Source organism: Mastacembelus armatus, chromosome 12 (genome assembly GCF_900324485.2).
Source record: "Mastacembelus armatus chromosome 12, fMasArm1.2, whole genome shotgun sequence".
In the NCBI taxonomy this organism is placed as follows: domain Eukaryota; kingdom Metazoa; phylum Chordata; class Actinopteri; order Synbranchiformes; family Mastacembelidae; genus Mastacembelus; species Mastacembelus armatus.
The window spans coordinates 9,418,011-9,443,929 of NC_046644.1; the positions used below are offsets into that span (position 1 = coordinate 9,418,011).

Below are 25,919 nucleotides of genomic sequence, written 5' to 3' on the forward strand. Positions count from 1 at the left end.
CTTTATTAGATTATATGGCCCAATAACAAGGCTGACAGAAAGAGATAATGTGCAAAACAGCTAATGAGTCAGATGTAATCTGACAGGCATATTAAATGTTGGTATGCTGATCCACATCAAGCAGATTAGAAGAAAAACCTACATATGCTTTAATATATCAATTTTAATAATTTCATTACACAGCCAAGAAGGTCATGTATATAAACAAAATTGGTTACAGATGTTTTATTACTCTGTTTGTATTAGATCCTTTTTTTAAACTTATTTAAACTTCATTCTAGCCATATAGAATTCAGATACAATGGCTGTAGTCCTTAGGTTGGAAATTTCTTTTAATAAAGACTGGTAGCTGGTAAAAGATTGACATCTGAATTGAATTAGAGTCATAAGAAGGCAGTTGTTATGTTAACAGTACAATTAGGTTATCTTATGCCCATTAAGAGTAATTAGTTAATGAAGCTGGGTTGCTAGTCAGTCTTGTTCTTGTCATAGTGTACTGTCTATTTTAGTGTTTCAATCTCTGCATGTGCTGGAAAGATCTGGATGAAGTTTAGTTCATTAGCTGTGGAAAAGTAAAACTCACAGGGATTAACTTAAGCTCAAACTAGTCGAGTTTAGTGCAATTTTCATACCTGCGTTGTTTAAAATGTGACTGGTTATGAGGGTGCCTGATCTAGCAAAGGTGGGCACTGTTATGTATAGGCTGTTTGTTTAGACACATCAACAGTAAAAAGCAAAGACTCACCCATCATTCCTGGTTAAGATCCCCTTGGTATGATTGACAGTGTTTGATTGACTGGTGCTTAACACTCTCCTCTGGTCGTTCACACACATCAATCACATCTTTACTGTATGTACTGGAAATGTGCAGAGCAGGTGGTGAGTTATGGTTATTTCACAGAGGGAAAACAATGGGACTTGATGCAATTTTTTTTTTCCACAACAGAAATTTAAATAAGCGGTTTTTGTGATGATGTTTGGGACACTGAGTGCCAGGGCTGAGGCCGCAATTCCAATTTAACTCCTGCTTACCCATTTCCTTTGCTGCCACACAAATGCCGATACACCACACTGCACTCAGCCGAGTATGTTACAGGCTCTAACAGCCGAGCTGTGTAACAGCCCACTGTTAGCTCATTATCTCATATTGTTTGCCCATTATCACAGCAGACAGCCTGGCAGTCATTTGGAGCCCGACTGATAGTTCAAACCGATAGGTGTAACATGCTGAGCGGAGAAGAGAAAAGATGAGGAGGACAAAGAAAGAAAGAAGTAAACAAGACAAACATTGTGTCTTTGTTTAGTCTAATATAGTAGGTAGGTTTTACTGATTGATGCTGGATTGCAGCATCAGCAGTTCTCGTGTCTCTTTAAACTTCATCACTGAGTAGCAACATGAATACACACACAGGGCCATGTTGGCCATCATGGATGTACTATAGGTTATTTAAAAAGAGTAGATACATGTTCAAAGTCGAAGGTGGCCGGTAATGAGAATATTAACTGTAGGCATAGCAGCAGGGGTCTATCAGAGTAGTAATTATAGCCATAGCTCACAGCTGAATGTGAGTGTTATGAAATGTCATAGATGTATCCAAAGCCACTGGTGTGTTATAGTCTTAGAAGTAGCTATGGGACTTTAAAAACATAAAGCTTCTTGCAGTAAAGGCTAGACATGGCATTATCAGTCTCTTTCCCATCAAAGTAATTTGATTTCAACATAATGTGATATTTTGACCATATATATATATATATATATATATATATATATATATATATATATATATATATATATATATATATATATTTCCCTACATAATTCCAGGCTGTTAAAGTCCTCAGCATTAATCTCCATGCTGCCATTTGAGGCCACCAACCTGTAAAATTACTTGGTGGGAACCTAAGAATATCTATAACACTGTTTTTCAGTATTATCCTATTAAGGACCAAATTTTTAAGGACCAGATTTTGCATCACCATTTCAGATTTGGTGAAAGGAGAGGGCTTCTCATACAGGGCCTTTTCTCATACAGGGTCTTTCATCTTTGGTCTGAATGACATGACGTGTGTGTGAAGTATCAGGAGTTTTGTTGTCTCTTGGCAGACCATTTTCATGTCCATGTTGGTGCTGTTGTGTGCATCTACGAATGCATACAAGCATATGAGTCACTGTTGGCGTATGAACTTTCAATTTGCAGCATAATCAGCTTACGTCTACGGACGGCAGCGGAGCACAGGAGGTGAATACTGTCTGTGTGTGTGTGTGTGAGCGCGAGTTTGCATGCGCATGTGCGTTTTAGCATCACTTTTGATGTCAGCTCATGTCTCTGTGGAGCAGCAAAGCCACAGGAGGTAAGAGCCTGCTGAGAGGCTGAAGGCGAGGGACAGCAAAAGAGTCTGAGTTTTTTTTTTTTTTTTTTTTTAATCTGTTTCTCTCCCTCTCTCGATCCCTCGCTCCTTTCCTGTCTCTCTTCATCTGAATCATCACTGTGACTCCACATGTGGAATAAGTCTGTAGGAAGTACATGGAAATTAAAAGTCAAAGCGGTGAAATGTAATAAGAGATTGTGTGCGTGTGTGTGCATGTGTGTGTGTATGCAAACATTTGGGGCTTTCCATATGAGCTAAAGCTAATACACATAGCGTGCACAGGGAGACACATACATTTACCTATGCCTAAGCCTAATTTACTCTGACTCATTTGTCAAATGAAGGTGGAAATCGAACAGAAAGCTGATGGAACTAAATAAGTCAGGAAAATGAAGTCTACTTTAATCAGCCCTCTGTCCTTCCAACTAATTTAAAGTCTGTTAAATCACTTTTTCCTAATCACTGGTGCAAGGGCTACATGGCTTTACAGGCCTCTTTCTTGCTCATCCTCATTCCCCAGACGTTATGGTCATTTGAGTGAAAGAGTTGCCACACATTCTTTATAATATGCTGTCATGTATTGAATCAATACTGCACATGAATTGTCTTATATTTTTACTCACATTTAATGCATACATTTTGTAAAACCAAAACCAGTTAAGAATGGCTAAAAGGTCAGGAGGATAAAGGCTGCCGCTGTCATCTTAATGACCGTCGGGCATGCAACGCAGCCCACTGTACTTTCCTGTGCCCTCATGTCTGCCTCCATACATGGCTAACTCCTGTCAGCTCAGTCCCACTTTTATGTGTTGGCATATTTGCCATGTTTAAACACAGAGGCATCACCGGGTGAATAACAGAGTTTAAAGAAAATGAAAAGGTTTGGTTAAAGAGCTCAAAGTAAAAAAGTTCAAAACTAGAAAAATAAGAATCTTAATGCTTTTAATAGTCCTGAGTCTTTGTAGACACCAGGAGGAGCAGAGCAGCAGAGCGGGTTCATTATTCACGTTCACAGCCAGAATTCAGTGCCAAAACAGGAAGCAGAAAGCAAGTTGTTAATGCTGAGATGGTGGATCGCATATAGACCAGAGATCACGTCTCATCATGGACCTGCAGTTAATGTTTTATTAACCTTATCCTTAAGATGTTCCCATAATCTTAGCCAAAGATTTTAGTTGCCTAACCCTAACCCATACCTTAACCAGTGAGTGTGTGGTTTTGAAAAACCATCTACATTGTGCCAGCAGGGATTATTTCTTTCACCTTCCAAGGTCACAAATTTGTCCTCTCCAGTTCTCACTCCAAACAACTCGCTAATATTTTTCTAAAAAGGGATTTATGGTATGTACTGGGTGCTGCACCCATACAATGGAACTTGGTGGGACTGTTTACAGCCTGACAGGGACCTTTGAAGACACCACTCTAGACAAAAACCTTCACCTCATTTGCATTGTTTTGCTTTTTTTTTTTAAATTCTAATCTTTTGATTTGTAGATAATAAAATGTAACTGTAATCTTTATATTAAAAAGTAATAAAGCTATGAATTCATTTTTGGTTAAAATAAAATATATTATCTGTCATTGTGAGGTCTAGTAATGAATTATAGAGTCATTTTAGTTTGCGTGAAGCCATTGTTAATATAGAAATGAACACAGCATTACTAATTCTTTTACACTGCCATGGGCGTGATGACCAATTCATCATAACGTGTTAAGTTGATAAAACTGCCTAGTGAGAAAAGAGTGTTCACGGTTTCATTTTTTAAAACCCTGAATTTTCGCACCCTCACTTTTACACCCATGTGTCATCAGCATAAAAGGGGGACTCTGCCTCTCTCCCACTCACATTCATGTAGTGACTGTAAAGTCTGATACAGAAGCTGTTTTTTAAAAGGTTCTGTAATGATAAATGGTTTTTGGTCGGTAAGGAAAAGGAGACATCAGACAGATGGAAATGTGTCTGTGTGATCATTGGGCCTTTTGAGGGTAGTAGCCTGGAGAAATGCTGGGACGTAAGGACGTTGTCATTATTGTTGAGAACAAACTGTGCAATTCTGACTAAAGTTGTCATGAACCTAATGGGAGTTTTCAGAATTATAAAATATGTATAGAAGGCTGCATATTTTACTCCCTCAAAGTTACTCTAGCTCTTTGTTTTCTATGTAATTTCCTCCTCATCTGTATTATATACATCTTACTAACGTCATCTGGTTCCCACCTTTTTTCTCTATAGAAAGGATATGTTCAAAGAATTTTAGTGGCATGTGATAAAATGAATAAAAGGAAAATGTATAATATGATTTGAAGTTGTATAATGCACACCGAGTCTCCACATGCTCACATATAGATTGGGAAGCACGTACAATAACTGACAACACCAGCATGGGCTGTCTCTCGCTGACACCCATTGCACATTGAAAAACACACAGCCCTCCAGCCTTGCTCACCTGAATTACAACTTGAGATGTTTGTGTAGGGGATGTATTGACTTTCAAACCTTAAGCTGTCAGAGTTGGCACATATTCCCAGAGTCAGTCTCGGTGATCGGAGTACTGGACTAACTATCCTTCTGTCCTGCTATTTAATCAAAGTGAGAGATTGTTTTTGGTGTTGTCATTAACAAATCTGAACAAGCCCAAATCACACCAGGAAATGCTTAAAATGAATATCAGACACATGAAATCTCATCACGTGTCCCTAGAAAATTATAGTTCTACTGGATGATTTGTTTTTAGCACTGTCAGTCACCAGTGGTGTTTAAACAAAGAACCTGGAGGTCACCATTAATCAGGAAACAGAGGGATACAGAACTACAAAAAATAAATGAACCTTTGAAAGCATCACTGTGTACCACTTCTGCGCCTCCACCATGACCAGACATCCTTGGCTTGTAAATGAGCAAAAAACACTGCATAGGAAAAACTTCAGTCAGAAGGATGAGTCACCAGTGCTCAGCAAAAAGTCCTTAATCATAAAGAATTCAAGTGCGAATTGAAACAAATGTCAAACAAATCAGTGGTTTGACAAAAATTTGACTTTTAAGATGCCAGATTCAACAAAAGACGAAATGGAAGTGGAAGAGTGCTTTTTATGAGCAAGATTGGTTGTAGTGACAGAACTTCAGTCTCTGAACTTATTTTTGACCTAAATGTTTAACATGATTGGCACGGTCTTAGGTTTGACAGGCCCATAGCTCAAGCTTGTCAAAAGTAATAAAGCTTTAGTGGTGGTGGTGTTGTGAAGTGAGATTTTAGCTGTAACAAAGTAAAAGTAGGGATTTTGAACTTAAAGTTGTAATTCTTAAGATTTGAAGTCCTGGTTGGTTTGGTAGTTACTGATGGTGACAAGTGCTGCGTTTTAATTCAATTCAGAAAACAATTCAGAGAAAACTCCTAGAGGTACTTGCAGTACTGAATACAATGCAAATACTATGGATATTGGTTAGAAAATGCAGCCTATGAATAGTATCAATATTGATCTTCCTTAGTATCAATATTATCAGTACTGTTCATTAATTAATCATGTTCACTCAGTTTTAGGTATACTCCATATTTTACTCAAATGATTTGTTCCCCAGTTTGATTGAACATTGGATTTAGACCAAGAAGGGCTGTTCAGGAACATTTTCTGCAGTGTAGCATAAAATAAATGTACAAATATCTGCTGTGTTTAAAAAAAAAAAACGATTAAAATATCAACTAAACGGAGTAAGAGGGAATTAATTTATAAGCCATTTATCCTGGATTTACTGAAAAGTCACAGCTCAGCTAAAGTTCACTGTGCACTATAGTCACTCACCTTCAACTGTTTACAGGCCTGGTTGTTTATTGAACGTTATTATTGCTTATTATTGAACATCTCTCCTTTCACTATTCCACTCAGTTATGTTGTTTTTTTTATATATGTATTTATATTTTTTTGTTTATTGCCAAATTGCAGCAACAGTGAGCAACAACAGGTTGGTTGACAGATGGTCATTTCTCTTTTGGTGCAGCTACACAACTTCTCCTAAGGTTGTCTTACACCGGGATGCCAGTGTTTGCTTACCAGTTGCAAAGTCTGTTGCCTGTTTTATTTCAGGCTTCAGTACGTTCTGATTCCACATTTAGAGGCCACTAATTTAGGTGTGTCCTGGTGGAGTTCAGTCGATATGTGTGGGACAGATTGCCTTGTAGCATCAAACAAGCCCTCTGGTCTGTCTGTGGCAATCGATATGAGAATCAATAATTGTGTTTGTGCTTCTTTTTTGATTCTGATGTTATTTGATGCAAGTCATGACACTTGAACAAGAGATCAGGATTGTCAATAAAAACTAACAGTCCAATACATCCTAGTGTTTTCTGCTACCCAGAAAACCTTAATCCCTGACAATATGTCAAAATACACAGCAAACAGGATGTTATTGTAAAGAAGACAGTTGAAAGTTAGCAATTTCATGCACTATAAAAATATGTTTTTGTTGTTTTTAAACTATTTAAATAATTATTGACACAAATATTTCAGCACAATGACTTTGTCTTATGGGCAACAAGGTGGTTAGCACTGTTGCCTCACAGCACTAACGTTCCTGGTTCAAAACCCATCAGGGACCTTCCTGTGTGGAGTTTGCATGTTCTCCCTGAGCTTGTGTGGGTTTCCTCCAGGTACTCTGGTTTCCTCCCACAGTCCAAAAACATGTATGTCAGGTTGATTGGTGACTCTAAATTGCCCATAGGAGTGAGTGTGAGTGTGTGAGGTTGTTTGTCTCTATGTGGCCCTGTGATGGACTGGTGACCTGTCCAGGGTGTACCCCTGCCTTTCACCCAAAGAGAGCTGGGATAGGCTCCAGCAGATCTCTGTGACCCTAAATAGGAATAAGTGGGTATACATAATGGATGGATGGATGGATGGACTTCATCTTATTCAGGTTTTAAATTTTTCAGTGCACTACTTTGTTCATTTTAACTTATTTCTACCAGGCTGTGAGCTGAGTTTGGTGCTAATTCGAGGCGGCACTGACTGACAGTCTTATTTCTAAATGATGAGCACTGAATTATTATTATTTATATTTTTTTTTTGCATGCAAAAGGCTCTACAAAGTGCTGTTACTGGGAGAAAGAAAGCCAGTACATAATGTAAAAGCAGAGGAGTAGGAGTTAAAGACTGACAGGTGGAGAGAAAATAAGGGGAAACAAAGGGAGAAGTAGAGTCGGTTGACAAACAACGTGAGTGGTTTTCTGTTTATCCCTTTCCTGTTTCTACTGTACAAGTAATAGCTCGAGAGATGTTAAGATGATGTTAGGGAGGTAGAAGAGTAAAACGAGTGAAATGGAAAACACAGTGAAAAGCAGATGACTTGTTGCTGACAGCTGATGCCTTAATCTCTTCAAATGTAGATTGTATATATGAGTGTCGGGAGCACCTGAGCATGAAATATAAAAAAACAAAGCAATCACATAAATATGCAAACTGTCCCGGTAGAAAACTCTTTTTTGCAGTTCACAGTTATCACGTTCCCGCTCATCTCTTGCCAGTATCTACTTTCTATCAACCCCCCTTTGTTCTCCTCCTTTACTCATGTCCCCACCCATAGATTTTACTTTTCTTACTCTTTCTTCCTTTAATTTTCCTTTTCTTTTCTTTCGTCTCTCTTTTGCAGCATTCCTTACCTCGCCTCCTTTCACCCAGCTCCATCTTCTCCTCTCCACTTTTTCTTTGTTCTTTCTTCCATCCACTTCCCTCATCAGTCACGACTTCACTCACCTCCTCTCAGCGCCCACATGTTCTTTTTCTCCTGCCCATCCATTCTTTTCTGTCCTTCTTGTATGTAATATATTCCCTCTTTCCCCTCCTTCTCTCAGAGTGAGGACCTTTCCTAAGGATTCAGCCTTACTGGGCAGGGACACTGTTCGGGCTCTAATGTACTACGCCCTGAAGGTCTGGAGTGACATCGCACCACTTAACTTCCACGAGGTGGCTGGAAGTGACGCAGACATTCAAATTGACTTCACTAAGGCCGACCACAATGACGGCTATCCCTTTGACGGACCAGGGGGCACAGTGGCACACGCGTTTTTCCCCGGAGAGAGGTTCACCGCAGGGGATACACACTTTGATGATGATGAGGCCTGGACCTTCAGATCACCAGGTGAGGAACTTCAGTCTCATTTAGAAAACTACAGCTGCAGCTTTTTGTTTTTCCCTTTTGTGGTTTTGATGACCGTGACCTTTAGATCACGGATTCTTGACTTGAGTCAAACGAATTACTAAATGTTGTTCTGTGTCATGTTACGCCCCAGCCTAGGGGTTGCCGGAGCGTAACACGATTGTGGAGTTTTCCTCCAAACCTCTTCCACTCTCAACAAACACGAACTAGACGAACTACAGTTAACGAGAATATTTATTCTGTTGAAAACACAGAATACAAAACAGAATGTACAAAACAAACAAAACGCTAATTTAGCCCTACTCAAAACAAAAACGCTCCGTGAGCCCTACGATCTCAAAATCAAAAGAAACAACACAAAATCACAGGTCGCTAGCCTGGAAACTCCTAAAACAAACAGGAGAAAACAAAACACAAACGTAACCTAAGTGTCTAAATATTTCTAATCGAAAACAACAAAAACTACTATGAACACTAAACCTACAAAACGAAACAAAACCTAATCTCTAACTAACTAACTCTAAATCGAAATCTCTATCAAAATAGCTGGGAATGGCAAAGGTGGGAGAATAGCTCTCTCGAACAACAGTCCGTGGGATTCTTATAGTTCTTCCGGGAAGTGTTGGGCCAATCCCGGAAGTCCATTCCACGGCTTCGAGTCCACGCCCACTCCAGCATCCGACACACACACACACACAAAATGGGGAGGGGAGAGCCAACAACACACCAACCACACACATAATGACCCCTAGGGTCATAACAGTCATTATTAAGTATCTCTGTATGACATGGGTACACAGACTGCAAGCAGCCTACTACAATAGAAGGTTTTTCCAGTGTGTTTTAGCTTTGAGCCGTGTGGGATAATAGATCGGTTTATGTAATGTTATCCCGAATGATCAGGCCAAATTTCTTTCATCAAACCGTTTTCAAAGAGCTTGATTAACCGCGGAGGGAGCTCCGTGAGTCTGAAACGAGGACAGGATGACAGCGACTATAAATGAAATTCAATTAGCACTGCCAATCAAAACTAGACACGTTTATATTAGAAATACCCATCATTCTTAGACAGCGCTCAAAAACAAAACACACTGCTTTTGTGTTTTGGACACAGACTGCAACTCGCTCACTTAACACAGACTCATTCGTTCACTTGTTCATGCATTCACAATACAATATGTATCCTGTCTGGAGACATCGTCATTCACTTGGCTCCTCTTTGCACTTGTGCTGAACTGTGTGTCCTTGTTATCTCATGAATACTTTATGAATTATAATAATTGTGAGTCTGTTCTCTGTGCATGTTCACTAAAATAATGGCTGCCATAACAAGAATGTTTTTCTAAATGTGATCAAATCTTCATGTTCTCTAAACCACACCAGTCTTGTCATTTAGTATCAACCACATTTCCACATTTTCTTCCCACTGTACTTTACTTTACTTTACTTTACTTTACTTTACTTTGCTTTCTTTCTTTTTTTTTTGTTTTTTAAAGAGGAGCATTTTAAGTCCACCCATCTGGATGAAATGAGCGGATGGAGTGATCTAGTCACACTGAATGCGTCATCAGGCAAAAGCTGTTTCAGCACGGTCACATGAATGACAGCATAAATCATTAACTGTCCTTTACTCTGACTTTATTCTTCCTTTTGTCTGGATGACTGAACTTAAAATGACCTTACGCTCCCCTCAGTACCTCAATGCATCCCTTCTTTTTAAAAAAACAGATGGACAGCAGTGAGAGGGAGAAGTAAAGGTCATTGAGGTATAGATCACATGAAAAATATTTAATTAGTTTGACACAACTATCGCAACTCAAACTCGACTTAGCAAAGTAGGTGTTATCAGAGCTCTAGTAGTTTTTGACCCACTTTATAGTGAAGTACACGTTTATTGTAACTTCTTCTTTTCCTTTCAGCTGCTCCCTTCAGGGGTCACCACAGCGAATCATCTGCCTCCATTTAACTCTATCCTCTGTATCCTCCTCACCCACACCAACTATCCTCATGTCCTCCTTCACTACATCCAAGAACCTCCTCTTTGGTCTTCCTTGGTTTTCTCCAAAACATCTAACATGAGCTGTCCCTCTGATGTCCTCATTCCTGATCCTATCCATCCTCATCACTCCCAGAGAGAACCTCAACATCTTCAGCTCTGCTACCTCCAGCTCTGCCTCCTGTCTTTTTCTCAGTGCCACTGTCTCTAAACCAGACAACATTGCTGGTCTCACCACTGTCTTGTCCACCTTTCCTCTCATTCTTGCTGACACTCTTTTGTCACACATCACACCTGACACTTTCCTCCACCCGTTCCAACCTGCTTGCACACGTCTCTTCACTTCTTTTCCACACTCTCCGTTGCTCTGGACTGTTGACCCTAGGTACATAAAATCCTCCACCTTCTTCACCTCTGCTCCCTGTAACCTCACCGTTCTACTTGAGTCCCTCTCATTTACTGTCCTGCCCTTCCTCTTCTCTCTTTGCCTACAAACATGTCTTCCTCCTCTCGCTCTTCGACCAACAGTAGTCCAATTTCCACTGGCACCCTGTAGGTCAACAGCACCAGTGGTGGTCGTTTTTAACCCAGGCCGTGACCGATCCAGTATGGAAGTCATATTTGTGATTCGCATGTTTGATTTGACTTAAATTTTACGTTGGATGCCCTTCCTGCATTTACCCGGACTTGGGACCGGCACATGAAGAAACTGGATTGTGCCTCCCTGTGGTTGCATTACACATTTATTGTAACTACCACTCTTTATTTACTAGAGTAGAACAAGGACTGTGATCCAGACAGGCAGAAAAGGTAATGTAAAATTACTTTAATGGCATTAGCAGATATATAGAAAACTGCTGCTGATGGCGCTGATAGCGTTATCTCAAATCCGATATAAGGCACACATCATTATGGAGCTAAATGATATGACTGTTAGGTTGGATGATAAAGCAAAGGTTAACTGGACAATATGGCCTGACAGTATAATCCTCAGTCAGTAACTTTAGGAACAAACTAAAGTAGATATTGATGCAATTTTGAAGTGACACAATAGTCTGATAAACTAAACCAAAGAAGAGAAGTGGTTGTTAATATAACATTAAAATTTAAGGTTAAAGGATTTAATCCATAAATGTGTTTTCTTATCATGTGTGATTTGAGTTTAGCTACACTTAGTGTTTGAGGCAGTGTTCAGTTCAGCATGCTTGAAATGTCCCAAGGGCTGCACTGTGATGGATTCCTCCAAGCCTAAAAATGTCCTGAAGAACTGTGACTGATAAGGTGGCCAGATTTGTGTGAGACTTGACCTAGTGCCAAGGATGAAGGGAACACACTGTATTCAAATATGCTTACAGTAAAATGCCTGCACCCCCTCAGTATATTAACATACCTAGTTACAAATGAAATTTGCTCTACTATGACAAGCAACCATGCATTACCCTCAAAATTAATCATCAGCAAATGTAATCATAATCATAAGTACACTTAACAAATATCCATATAATTATTATTTCTGTTGGTTCTGCATATACCAGAGAGGACGAAGGAGGAGTTGAGGTGATTCAGCTGATTTGGCCCCCCACCCCCAGTTCCACATGGAATGAAAAGTATTAACACCTGCTTGAACAAACTTGGAATGAAATGTCATCCAATCACATCTGAGGTCAAAAGTGTTTATGCTGTACCTGTGTAAATCCTAGTTTTGAAGGTGGGATGACAAGGCTGCCTTCCTGGCCTTTTAACGGTATCACCCTGCTTTCCTGATCACGTTCCAAGAACCCTGCCTTTTGCATGACTCTGCAGCAAAAAACAAATATTTTGAAAATCTAAAAGCTCAGTCTTTCATACTGAAATCACAGGTCTCAAATGTAATTAAATTAGTTTTAAATATATATATATATATATAAATAAATGATGCAATTAGTCAAATGGAGAAAATTGGACACATTATTGGAAAGTCTCTCATTCAAGGCATTTAGAACATTTGAAGGTAGAATCACTGTGTAAAGAGCTAATTGCCAGACAGTGCTCCCTCACCTGCCTCTCCACTTCTGATGGAAAGTTATGTGGGGAGAATTTTTTTTATCATTATTTTTTGATAGGAACTCACAGATCACGTTTGTCACATTGACAAATAGTGAATGAAACAGTTAAGTCTCAGTCACATGCCCACAGATCAGGTGTTGGTATTTTAGGCTTACTGTTCTATCCACTGTTCCAGTGAAACACTACTGAAGAGGAAAACTTTTTTTTTTTTTTTTTTTCCATTTAATTCTAATTATATGTGCTGTTCATTAGTAATTGATGTCTTGTATTTAGCCTTTGTTCCTGTAGAATTGAAAATAGTACATAGTACCTAAGCAGGGCAGGAGTAACTGTTACTGCAATGCTGTATATACCCACCATCTGCCGAAAAGTCCCCAAAGCCAATAGATGAAGGGCTGCCAGCAGATTTCTGATATGTGGGGATGCCATTACTCCTCCTCTGATCCCAAATGAAGCCTTTTCCCTTCCAGGAGTAACAGAATTGCCCAACTTGGCAGCCTGTACCTATTTCTAACTACACCTCTTTCTCACCTCACCCCCAGACATACCCAAATAGGGTAATTGCTGGATGAAAGATGAATTCATGACAGAACCTGACATGAATATGTCTTCCGAAGCTGGAGACAAAACAGAGAGAACTCTCTATGCAAGCAGCATTTTATGAAGCACCTGCACTGACAACATGACTGCCAAACAGACTCAGTAATAGTAGGGCCTATACACTGTTTGATTTCCAATGTTGTGCTTACATTATTTTGCACAGTGCACTTTACAGAACAGAGCGCAGTTACAATACATGCACATCAGGCACCAAAACTGCGAAAAACCTGAGAATAAACATCCAAGCAAAGTTTGTAGATAACTGTGACTTTGGCTTTGAGGTTGTCACATTGCAAATATAAATAAACTATAAAATATTTTAGATTATTTGTTATAAACGGGACCAGCACATTTCTGCAGGTGATGGATGATATGTTTGAGAAAGGCAGTAATTGGAACAGATAATTTCCTTGTACCCCTGAGGTTCATGGAGAAATTAAGTCAGAAATGGTTGTGTGTGTCTGTGTGTGTGTGTATTTTGTCTCCTTGTTTGTGTGTGTCGCTAAATTTCTGACTCTTGAGTGGGTTTTCCCATACAGTATGTATCAGTTAATCTCAACCCAGTGTTTGTGGAATAAGGTGGTTTTTTTTTGTTTTTTTTTTTTCATACCTGGAAAGTGAATGAATTTCAGGTTAACAAGGTTTCGTTCTGTTTAGCCGTTGCCTACTAGACAGATACCACAGTACACTTTAATCTTAAATTTAAATTAAACCACAGCCTGAAAAACGGTAACTATAGGAGCATGCTTGTGTGTGTGTGTGTGTGTGTGTGTGTGTGTGTGTGTGTGTGTTTGAGTGTGAGAGTGTGAGAGATACTGTCTATCCCAACATGTGGGTGTGTGATGGAGCCAGGACCAACGTGGATCCTCCCTCCTTTGTTTTGTGCTGTCAGGTCTGTGACCCATATGCTCAATCTGCACCAATTAGACCTCCCATCAGGCCCCAGCGGTGACAGGACACGCAGGCTGTGGCTGTGGGTTTAAATGTGCATAGGGGGCGATGTGGGGGCCAGTAACAGCTGCGTAGATGTAGGTTTGGTTAATGGGAGCAGGGCGGTGAAGGAGGGAGGGGTTATATATTAATGTACTTTATTTCTCTGTCATATTGCTTTTCAAAAGACAGTTATTCACAGGTTCTCACAGCATTATATGAGAGATGTGTATTGAAAAATAAAGGTATGAAATAACTAAGAACAGTATAAACAGCAAAGTTAGGTTTTTATGTGCTAATTTTGATTTTGCCGAGACCAAAGGATGATGGGAACCCCTGTGTTAGTATGGTGAATTGGATTTCTATGTGTAAAAATAAAATGGATGTGTTCGGTGAATCATCGTACCTTGTTAGAAGTTCCTGTTTTCAAGGATATGTCTTTGCTCTGCTGTGTTAAATCCCCTTAAGCATTAAATTCGCATCCACTACTTTAAATTTTTCGTTTATGTCTGTAAAGCAGGCAGTCATCTGCTTTTAACTGTTCAGTCTTCTGAAGAGAAAAATTCTCCTTAAATACCAAAGGCCAGGTAGGATTCTCTTCTGTGGTGCTGCAGTCATATTAACTCATTTCTAGATTTTAATGCTCTTTTTAGCCGTCAAGGTTTGTCTTTTTCCTTCCACTCTGAGGCTGCCAGACAGATGCGCTGATGCAAAGTTAATTAAACAACTCCTAATTTCTTCAAGTCACACTCTGGCAGCCTCACCTTGACGCTATCTCACAACTTTCTCTACCAGCCCCATTAGCTTGTCTCTGGGGCATTGTTTAGCTGATGTCAGTATCACTGCTTCTGCGTTTCATTCTGCTTAAGGTTGGCAATGTGAAGTCCTGCTCAGCTTCAGATTCATAAACTGTTGTTCTTAGCAACTTTTTCAAAATCATGGTAATCCCTTGTGAAGCTGTTAACTTGTTAGGTCAGACCAGAAGGTAATGAGTGAATGTTGGTGCTTCAGCAGATCGTAGAGCTCTGTAATCGTTTTTAGAAGAATGACCCTTATCAGAGAAATCCGAAGCTGAGTAATTGCCTCTGCTATTTCCCCTCCCCTTCTCCTGGTGCATTGTTCCTCACCAGGACCCTAGATCTGGGTCCACTAAGTCCATCTCCTAATGTGCATGATGATGCTGAATAATGGAATATTAAGCATCATATTTAGCGGCTCACCCCTGCTGTGTGATTGATGGTTCTGGCGTCCATTAGGAGTTGTGAGAGGTGGAATCTCAGTGGGATCAAATAGGTGGAAAGCTGGAATTACTGTTTTTGTTTTGACAGGCAGCAGATTGGTACAATTAATTATCACTCTGCCAGCAATCTGTTTCTGCAAACTGATTACCCCGACTCAAACAAAAGCATCATTAAGCAGGTGAATTTTGACGTTCGATTCTTCCGTATGTGTGTGTCACTGTGGTTTGCATGCATCATTCTGTGTACTGTTTCTGTCCCTGTGAGGATGTGTTCCTCCGTGATACTATTCTATAATCTGTGTTATTATATTATCATTCGTGTAGACTTTATATCAGATAACATGACAAATACACAGTGTATTACTGCATTATTTTTTTTAAGCCATCATCAACAACTTGTCTAATCTGTTTTTTTAAATCACATTTCCAAACGAATTCTTCAGGTAACAGTAATAAACACAATAAAAGTACAATACAGACTGGCAGACAATGCTTCAAAACAACTCGGACCAGAATCCAGGATGGACATGAACAGGGTACCTACGAGAGAAGGGCAGAATAAAAGAATAAGATACTTTATCCAATTAAGTACTTTAGCTGACTTACATATTTATCATTATTAAAATGTACAGCTACAGCTCCTTCTGATTACTAATATATACTTTTTTGACTAAATGGATCAGCTTTTACTTTGTGTGAATGAAAATCAGAATTTTGGATTGTGGATCCAATTTTGTCTGTCTTTGTCTACTGAGTTTGGTTGAGCTGTGAGACGACACAGCCATTAGGTTGTTCGTGGTCATTCTTGTTAAAGTTGAAACAACTGGGCGAGTGGAAAGGCCTGCAACACCAGCAGGTTTACATTGCTCGACCAGGCTGTGTACATACAGTACACGATAAACACATAAACACACAGCTCTGTTTATAGCTCACTGAGCATGCATGAGATCCCTGGCGAGGGTTGAGTAGCACTGTATGCAGTTGCCATAGCTTCCATATGAAATTATGCCTTAAACAATGTTTTTATGGCAGTACTCTTAGATAATACTTCACATTGGGAATTTGAGTTAAGCTAGGTTTTTAAAGGAGATATAAAATAACCCAACGTGTGGAACAGTCCACCCATTAAAAAAAAAAAAGATCTCATAGCTCGTCTTTGCATAAAGTTTATTATAACCCATAGTTATGTTTTAGTATTAGGTGACCTTTTGTGACTGTAATAATTATGAGAGGAGCAAAGGAGGAATTTTAGGTGACATACTCTAAAGAGCAACTTACCTAACAAAACCGTTACATTTTCATTATTGTACCATGATGAACAAGGTGTGGTATGCCTGCCACCACTGGGGGCACTGTTTGAAGAGAAAGACAATTTATATTGTCATTTGTATTGGATGTCTTTTTGGTATATCATTACTTAGAGCTGGACAACATAAATAGATATTATTATGTGTTACACAACGTGTCAGACAAGAGTTCAGTCATCACTCATCTTTTTTATAGATTCTATAGTTAAAATCACATCAGAAAACTAGTTTTTAGCACAGTGGCAGTCACTGCTGTTATATATTGTGGTTCGTTTAACCATTTTGTTTAACAGTTTAAGGGAAGGCCGATGTATTGGTGAGGAGCACTGGGCAGGGCAGGCAGCTCTTTGTGTGTGTGCTTGTGTTGGATCCAACTTTGCAGCGCTCTGAAGGGAAGAGTTTGGGTGACGCAGATGGGAGACGTTAATGGTTTTGGATGCAGGCTGGGACGGCCTGGCAGACAAGATATTTTGGAGAATGGACATGATGTTGGAAATTAACTCTGGTTACTAAATTATTTGTTTGATCTGGTCCAAACTAAAGAGTAATGTGTTATATCAGGGTGGATTGGCTGTGGGCCGCCACCGCCTTTGATGGGCTGAATGTTGCATTAAGTGTAAATGCTTGCTGAGCCTTTTTGGCAACTGAGTTAAAGTCGTAATTGCAAGATAATGTGTCTTGTGTCTTGTTCCTGTTTGTTTTCATTAGTTTTGCTTTTTATCATGCCATGGCTTGTTATACTGTGTCATGGCATTTTGTGAAGGTTTAGTGACTACAGTATGTACAGATCAAGATTTGGTGTCTTCAGAATTTCCGACTAACCTAAAAACATGAACGTTAGTTGGAGATTTGCACATCAGTCATTATTTGTTACTACTAACACTAGACAGAATCTTCTCTTTCTGCCACTCTCTGCCTTTCTAAATGAATTTACTTCAGCCACCCAATTCTCTCAGCTCCTACTTTGTCTGTATGCATTATGTCTATTCTGCCAGCTTTGCACAGACCGTAAATATGATGACGTGGTGCATACTCAGTGCTGTACCTCTGTGCTCTCCTTCTAGCCTTCCTTTTGTTCACCTTTCCTCTCTGCACCATGTGCTGCTGTAGATTAGAGTTGGCATTTGCCTCCTGATTACCCTGGGTAGCTAACTGTGGCTAAGTGAAACAGACTTGAGACTATCCACCAAGGAACCCTAAGCTAGCTTGGCTTGACAGACTAGCTCTCCATATTTTTGCAAATCTAAATCTCCAAGGCAGGCATAGGTATTGTCTTGCATCACAAAGCCAAACAAGGAGTTTTGGAGGTTTTTTCTTTCTTTCTTTTTTTAGAAGAGCACAGATGAAAATGCGATTTAACATCCTGAAGGCTCTTTAGGTATCTTTCCACACCCAGATTTTGATTGGCAGCCCAGGGACTAAGGCAGTGTTACCACAGTTATCGCACTACACCACACACTTGATAGCACTCAAAGCCTGTCATGCCTCTTAATTTGCACCATAAGCAGATGAGTAGATAAAGGAAAAAACACCAAACCAGCAGGTTGATTTAGGACACAGACCCACAGACTGGGTCTTCCTAAAGTCATTCCACTAAAAATATTTCATTTCATGTTTAGGTACAATCTCTGCATATGACACAATGTATTAAAACAATGAATTTGACACATTTCACTGTTGAAACCAGTGGGCGGCACAGTGAGGCAGTGGTTAACACTGTCACCTCACATCCAGGTTCTGAGTTTAAACCTGCCTGTCTTTGTTTTTGGAGCTGGGACATTCCCTCTATGTCTGCATGGTTTCCCTTCACAGTCTAAAGACGTGCAGGCTACGTGAAGTGTAAATTGCCTGTAGGTGTGGATGAGTGTGACTGGTTGTCAGGCCTGTGATAGATTGCCAACCTGTCCACCTCTCGCCCAATGACAGCTGAGATCGGCTTCAGCCCCCTCACAGCCCTCTATAGGATTAGCAGTACAGTTAATGAAAGGATAGACCGTTTAAACAAAGCCACTGGTAAAGTTATAAAATTATATATGAGTTCTTAATTCTGTGTGCTACAGATGGTTGTCACATATAGAATAGCTTTAACTTATCTTTCTGTCTTCTTCAGACTCCCATGGGATGGACCTTTTTGCAGTTGCAGTCCATGAGTTTGGTCATGCCATCGGCCTGGTCCACACCTCAGCCATCGAGTCCATCATGAGACCGTACTACCAGGGTCCTGTAGGAGACCCTCTGAAATATGACCTACCTTATGAAGACAAAGTCCGGGTGTGGCAGCTCTACGGTATGAGAGGACATGTAGTAAACTTATTAAGTGTGTATATGCATGTGTGTGATTGGTGTGTACTGTGCCAAAGGGGATGAGCATTATCTGCAATTCCATCGTAATTTTTGTTAATAAATCTGTGATAGAGTAAAGACAGGAAAATATGCATTTCAGTAATTTATTACACTCAAACATTTACAGTTGGCCTTTCCAAGCACTTCCAAAATAAGACCTCACTATTACTGTCATCATCTACTGGACATATATTTTTTTTCTATCTTCTATCTCTTTATGAGCATGAAATTTACGCTCCTGCTGCACATACTTGCCAAATTTACTGTTTATTCTCATAAGTCTTGAAAGGTTGCTGCTTCTTCTCTGAAAATTGTGTGTGCGTGTGCGTGTCTCTAAAGATTGTGGAGATGTACTTTAAGCATATCTGCATTTTAAAGAACTTTCCTCTACTGCACTGACCATGACCCACGAGTTCCTGCTGTAATTACACATGTTTCTCGGTGCAGTGGTGGAAACAGCCATTTGCTGGTGACAGCTCAGGAAACTGAAGATACTGAGGTCTCCCCATGCAGGAAGCAGTTGATGAGTTCCATAGAGCAAGGCTTAACAAAAACATAGTTAATTGGACCTCTTATTTCATGTGACCTTATCACACAATTACCTGACATAGGAAATACTGTTAGAGAAAGGAATGGTGAACTTGAAGACGAAGAGTGCAGGAATAAGCACTGAATGAATATTAGATTCATCTGAGTTGATATTCAACCTCATCCCAGGTGTCAGAGACTCCGTGTCCCACACAAATCATCCAGGAAACCCCTCCCAGACGGCTGAGCCCCCTGTTCTGCTGGACCTTCCTGAAAACAGGTCCACTGTCCAGTAAGTTGGAAGATTTAACAACATTTTCTAAGGTTATAGTACTATACTACTAATGTTTTGCAGCCTGCACTCACTTTTTAAATCCAAATCAATATGATGCTACCTCTGCAAAGGTGGACATGCAAATGAACCCCTTAACTATGCATGTATACACACGTATCTGTGTTGAAGTTATAGCAATAATAGAAGCTCAGCTACATCCACAAGAGCTCTTTACTCCTTAGCAGGCCTCACAGAGGTGGTGTTCATAGCAGGCTAATTCTGCTGGAACACATTATAGAGAGATTTGTGAAGAGGATACAGAGGAAAGGGTTGAATGGAGGCAGATGATTCGCTGTGGCGACCCCTGAAGGGAGCAGCCGAAAGGAAAAGAAGAAGACATTATAGAGAGATTTATATTTTTCCAATGGTTCCCTGTACATCTGTGTTATTACACTGTGATTGTTTTTTAATTTTGCTTCTTTACCCACATCGAGTGAGAAACTATGTAATGAATCCATGCAGGAATGTCCAACACTTAGCTTGATATGAAAACTTGAGGCGCCAACAAGGCAAATTAGCCAAGAGGCTGTGAGTGAGCTTGGGAGCCTGCCTGCCTAATTAGGTAATTCCCTGAAGTTGGGTGGCTATCAGCATGTAGTTTTTTAGATTATCAAGGATAATTAGATTTTGAATGTACATAAACACACTTGCACGAACATCCAAAGCACCAAGCTATAACCTTAAAGTAGCCCCCAAAAGGGTCCAACCAAAAACAATTCACAAAAAACATCTTTATCCTTAAGACTGGCAAATTAAATTAGTTTTAAAATATGCACACATGCACACACACACAAGGAACGTATTAGATAGCAATGAGAAAGAGATACAGCCAGTGGTGAGATATGTAACATTTATTTTCTCATCCACTTGCTTCATTAATCATTTCCCACTGACCCCATCAGGTCATGGTGCATCAAAAAGCTCGATTACAGATGACAAGGGCAGCAGTACTGACCAGTGGGTAATAATGTAGTGTTAATAGAGCTCTAAGTAGAGACCTTTGTCGGTAACATAAAGCCTGGCGGGCTCCCACTCGCAGCCCCGTGGTGCTAATGTTTCATCATTGGCATCCCGACCACGTCAGTGCTCTAAATCACTTACAGACCCCAGGGATAAATCGAGCCATGCTCACTGTGTCAGTGTGATAGCATGTCCTCTTTTGTTTAGCCTGGTTTCACCTAATCATGGACAGGCACCCAGTCGCGGTGGACGACAAGAAAAGGGTGAACAAAATTTGGATGCATAGGAAGATCTAGAAAGTAAACACATCTAATCATTAATCATTCATTTTAAATAGAAGCAGTTGTCTTGTGTTTAAAGATTACCATGTTATAAATGTCCTGTTTTATACAAGAGGTTCTTTTTTTCCCCCTCCTTTTCTAATCTTCTCTCCTCCTACTTTGTCCACATCTCTCTCAGGCTGGCGCGAGATGCCCCAGACAGATGCACCAGTCACTTTGATGCAGTGGCCCAGATACGAGGGGAGGCCTTCTTTTTCAAAGGTAGAGCGGTGCAAAGGGAGAAAAAGCTAGATGCAAAGCTGCAGAGCTGCGTGGGAAAAATAAAAAGAAATGAGCTAAATGAGCAAAAGTGAGAGGAAAAAAAAGCAAATTTAGGATGGAGGAGGATGAGGATAAGAGAGAGGGGGCAGCTGTAGACATACAACTGAACCAGTTGAGCCCTGCTGAGGGACTGCAGCCCAAAAATTACATCAGGCTTTCATGCATGCCCTCTGGAGGAATGACTCCCAACTTTTTACAGAAACAAGCAGCAGATTCTCACACCTTTGCAGCAAAAGTGTTAGCATCATATAAACCTGTAAACCTTTTTAATCTTTTCTATAACTTACTAGAGATAACATAAAATGTTTCTAGGACATTTTTAAAGTCATTTTGGCTTTTGAATGTTGTTTTATGTTTTGGACCTTGTCTAGCATTCACTTCACTAGGTTTTTGAGAATGTAAGCCTTTTTTTTTTTTCAGTCAGCCAGTGGACTTTCTCTGACATGTTACCACACGAGTAAACACTGCTAAAAGTAGATGTAATGATAGACTGTAGATGGAAACATTTCATGCTTTTTGATTAAGATACACAGTACAAGTCACTTTTATAAAATTTCCACACATTCAATGACAGCCTGAACTGTGCCAGACTGAGCTTCATTACATTCATTTATCCTTCATTCTTTCCTTTGAGGCAATGTATAAAAAATATGTTGTAACTGCAAGCTGTCCTGTCTGTTGTAGGGAAATACTTTTGGCGACTAACTCGAGAGAAGCACCTGGTGTCTTTGCGTCCTGCTCAGATCAGTCACTTCTGGAGGGGCCTTCCAAACAATCTAGACAGTGTGGATGCTGTTTATGAGCGACCTGGGGACCATAAAATTGTCTTTTTTAAAGGTACAGTACCAATTCTGCATTCCAGTAGGCCTCCATCCATCCATCCATCCATCCATCCATCCATCCATCCATCCATCCATCCATTATCTATACCTATTTATTTCTTGACCAGGCTTACAGGGCTCTGCTGGAGCCTATCCCAGCTCTCTTTGGGTTAAAGGCAGGGGTCCACCCTGGACAGGTCACCAGTCCATCACAGGGCCACATAGAGACAAACAACCTCACACACTCACACTCACTCCTATGGGCAATTTAGAGTCACCAATCAACCCGATTTTGGACTGTGGGAGGAAACCAGAGTACCTGGAGAAAACCCACACAAGTACAGGGAGAACATGTAAACTCCACACAGGAAGGTCCCTGCTGGGTTTCAAACCAACAGTGCTAACCATTAATCCACCATTAATCCATCTTGGCATAAGTCATAAACAGGGTTGCCTGGTTCAGTAGTAGCAATGAGTGTAAATAAATAAATATATATATATGCTATTTATCCACACAATAAAGAGGCAAGCTGAAAAGAGGCTGTTCACACCTTTACAATGCACCTGGGACTTTAAAGGAAATTGTTCCATTTTTTTCTCTATGTGAGAGGACAGAAGGGTTACAAGTTTAATTAAAAAGAGAGAGGTGGAAAAAAAGGTCAAGCTTCACATTTGATATAAAATGAAATCAAATTAATCTTTTTTATGTATTTAAAGAGTGTTCTTTATATATCTTTCAGCTCTCTTTTTTTGTTCCTAATGTATCATCTCAAGTGCATTTACTGTCTGCTGAAAGCTACGGGTTGATAAGCTGGTTTTCTGTGTTCTCCGTCTTCAGGTCTAAAGTACTGGGTATTTAAAGACAATATTGTGGAAGAGGGCTACCCTCGTCCGATCAGTGACTTTGGCCTACCCTTGGAAGGAGTAGATGCAGCCTTTGTTTGGCTGCACAATGACAAAACCTACTTCTTCAAAGACAACCACTACTGGCGCTATGATGACCACCTGAGACGTATGGACCTGGGCTACCCTAAAGACAGTACACTTTGGAAGGGGCTGCCTTCACAGCCGGACGATGCTATGAGATGGTCTGATGGTGAGTATAGTCTAACTAAAGGAGATGGTTGTAATAATGGTAAAATTAGAAATACAAAAGCAGTGGCCTCTCTTTTTTTGTTCTCTGTTCTCAAAAACATTGCAGTGTCTTTAAAGAACTTCAAATAAATATTCGCCACTGTCTGATTATTTTTTTCAACAATAAATTTTAACATTTGTCAGAGAAAAATAGAGGTGTAACACTCCACCAAAGCATTACACCACTGCTAGCTGGTGCCTAAGGCAAGACGGTGCAATATTCTTCTCAGAGGAAATTCTCAAAGAGGAATGATCTGCAAGAGAAATATGAGACCAGGATGGAACAGTTATGCAAGTTAGCAAACAGGCTCTTATCATTACTCTAAGGCAACTTTGCAAGAGCAGTAAAACACTGACATTTTAATTAATCCTAGTGGCATGACAGCTATTCAATGGACTGCCATGAAATTTGGTTCAGGCATCCATTGTGCCCAAAGGACAGATGTTTCCACTGGTTAGCAAAAAGGGCCCGGGTTTCTGTGTGGAGTTTGCATGTTCTCCCTGTGCTTGTGTGGGTTTTCTCCAGGTACTCTGGTTTCCTCCCACAGTCCAAAAACATGTATGTCAGGTTGATTGGTGACTCTAAATTGCCCATAGGAGTGAGTGTGAGTGTGTGAGGTTGTTTGTCTCTATGTGGCCCTGTGATGGACTGGTGACCTGTCCAGGCTGCATAGTGATGATTTGTATTACAGGGTCTTCCCTCTTTTTCACATTTGACAGAAAAGGTGCTCTTGTTTTTCACAGACAGCTGGATTCATGGTATCAGATAAACCTTAGCCTCTTTTCAACTAGCTTCATTACTCAGTATAATCTCATTCGGCATTTATTTAATTGGAACCTATTTCTAAAGTATAGTCTAAATATTCTCAGATAAATCAGCATCCACTAATTGTACATTGAGGAGTTGGTTGAAAATCGAAACTTTAGAGACTTAAAAGTGTTTTGACCTGTCTATTATTTTTTAATTAATGTGCATTTATGTTATTTTTTAAGTCCTTGGATGCATCTCTAGATTAGAGGACCATTTGCATGTGGTCGTTTTTGTGTTAAAATTGTTTTTTGTTTGTTTGTTATTTTGACAGTATAGCACACATGCCACATTTACCCAGTCAAATAGACTCTACCCTTGGAGCTTGCCCAGTGTAATCACTATGAGCAGCTCCACTGTAGCAGCTGAGTGTCAAGGTCACACTGCCTGCTTCCACCAAAGCATTACAGCTACAGTAATCTAATACTCTGAATAAGGTTAGTGTGTCTTTAGATTTAAGAAAAAAACACTCTCCAAAACCAGCTCCAAAGACCTTGATATCTGTGGCCACTCTCAGTGGGAGTGAGGATGTCCCCAGTTCCCTGAGCAGCATGTGAATACAAGGAAACTCTCAGGTGTCTGGAGGTCTGTGTTCTGCCTTCTGAGCTCGCAGACTCCAAGGTCTTGCTCCAAGCTCTTTGATATGTGTACACAGCATATGTGTGTCTGTGTGTGTGAGGAAGAGAACGGAGGCCAATCACACAGCTCTGACTCTGATTTACCCCCAGCTATTATCCACAGAGCCTGGAAGGGTAAAACTTGGAAGTCTACATGCACAGGCACACACAGAAAGACCATGGAGCCTGGGAACTGGAGCCACATCAAAACCTGTTCTCTTGTTTGTTTCACCAGCCCAGGGTGAGTGGAGAGAGAAAAGAGACAGAAACAGACAGAGAGAGAAACGAGCGATCTGACAGTAAGGAGAATGGAGGAAATACTGTGGCACCCCTCATGAAAATAGAAAGGCTGGGATGGATGTGTGAAAGAGGAACCGTACACAGACAAGAGGAGATATTGGTACACCCGAGGACAAGACAGTAAAGACAACAAAAGAAAACGAAGAGATGCTAGAAAGATAGATGGCTTGACTCAGAGGACAGAAAGAAATCATAGAGAGACAGGGAAAGACAGTAAAACCACAGACAATGGTTGCAGTGGAGGGAAAAAGGGGCATAATGGGTATAAATGTAGCTGTAATGATGATAATAATTATAGCTGCCAACATCAATACGGCACAGAGGGATAGTTTAGCCTCTTAGTCATTTTGAGAAAAAGATAAAACGTGAGGAAAATGAAATTTATCAGGCTTGAATATTGGCTTTAACCTGTTGATGGAGCAGAAAAGGAGTGGAATTACCTGCTTTTACACATATGTCTTAAATATGACCAGATCATCATGTGAGTTACAATTATGAACAATCACAATCTATTTTAACTAATAGCACAAAAAAGCATTGCTTGTTCATCCTAACATTAACAGTGTAGGTTGGAAAAAGTATGTGAACACCTACACCTGCAGGTTACTGGCATCAACAGAAGCTAACTGGAGGCTTCGGTTAGCAAATGTAGAGTCTCAGTGCTCAGTGCATCTGCTCATGCTGCCTCACAAGGAAGCCTTAGTTGAGAATAGCTGATTTTCATTAAAATGGAAATCGTGTTTAGATATATACATCAGTTCACAGTTTGACAAGCTGGCAAACACTATATTTAAATTGAATAAGCCAGTTTATTTCTTAGTACCACAGAGCCCCAGTT

At 40.1% G+C, this 25,919-nt stretch overlaps 1 protein-coding gene across 2 annotated transcripts in view; it reads left to right on the plus strand.

Moving 5' to 3' along the window:
- The window catches only part of LOC113125008 (matrix metalloproteinase-17-like), a 48,986-nt gene that overhangs the window by 18,984 nt on the left and 4,083 nt on the right, over nt 1-25,919 (plus strand). For both annotated transcript variants that reach the window (XM_026298249.2, XM_026298248.2), the window contains 6 exons: nt 8,211-8,497; nt 18,745-18,921; nt 19,695-19,797; nt 21,259-21,341; nt 22,086-22,238; nt 23,061-23,318. In XM_026298249.2, coding sequence (XP_026154034.1) covers nt 8,211-8,497; nt 18,745-18,921; nt 19,695-19,797; nt 21,259-21,341; nt 22,086-22,238; nt 23,061-23,318 — 1,061 coding nt within the window. The remainder of the gene's footprint in view (nt 1-8,210; nt 8,498-18,744; nt 18,922-19,694; nt 19,798-21,258; nt 21,342-22,085; nt 22,239-23,060; nt 23,319-25,919) is intronic.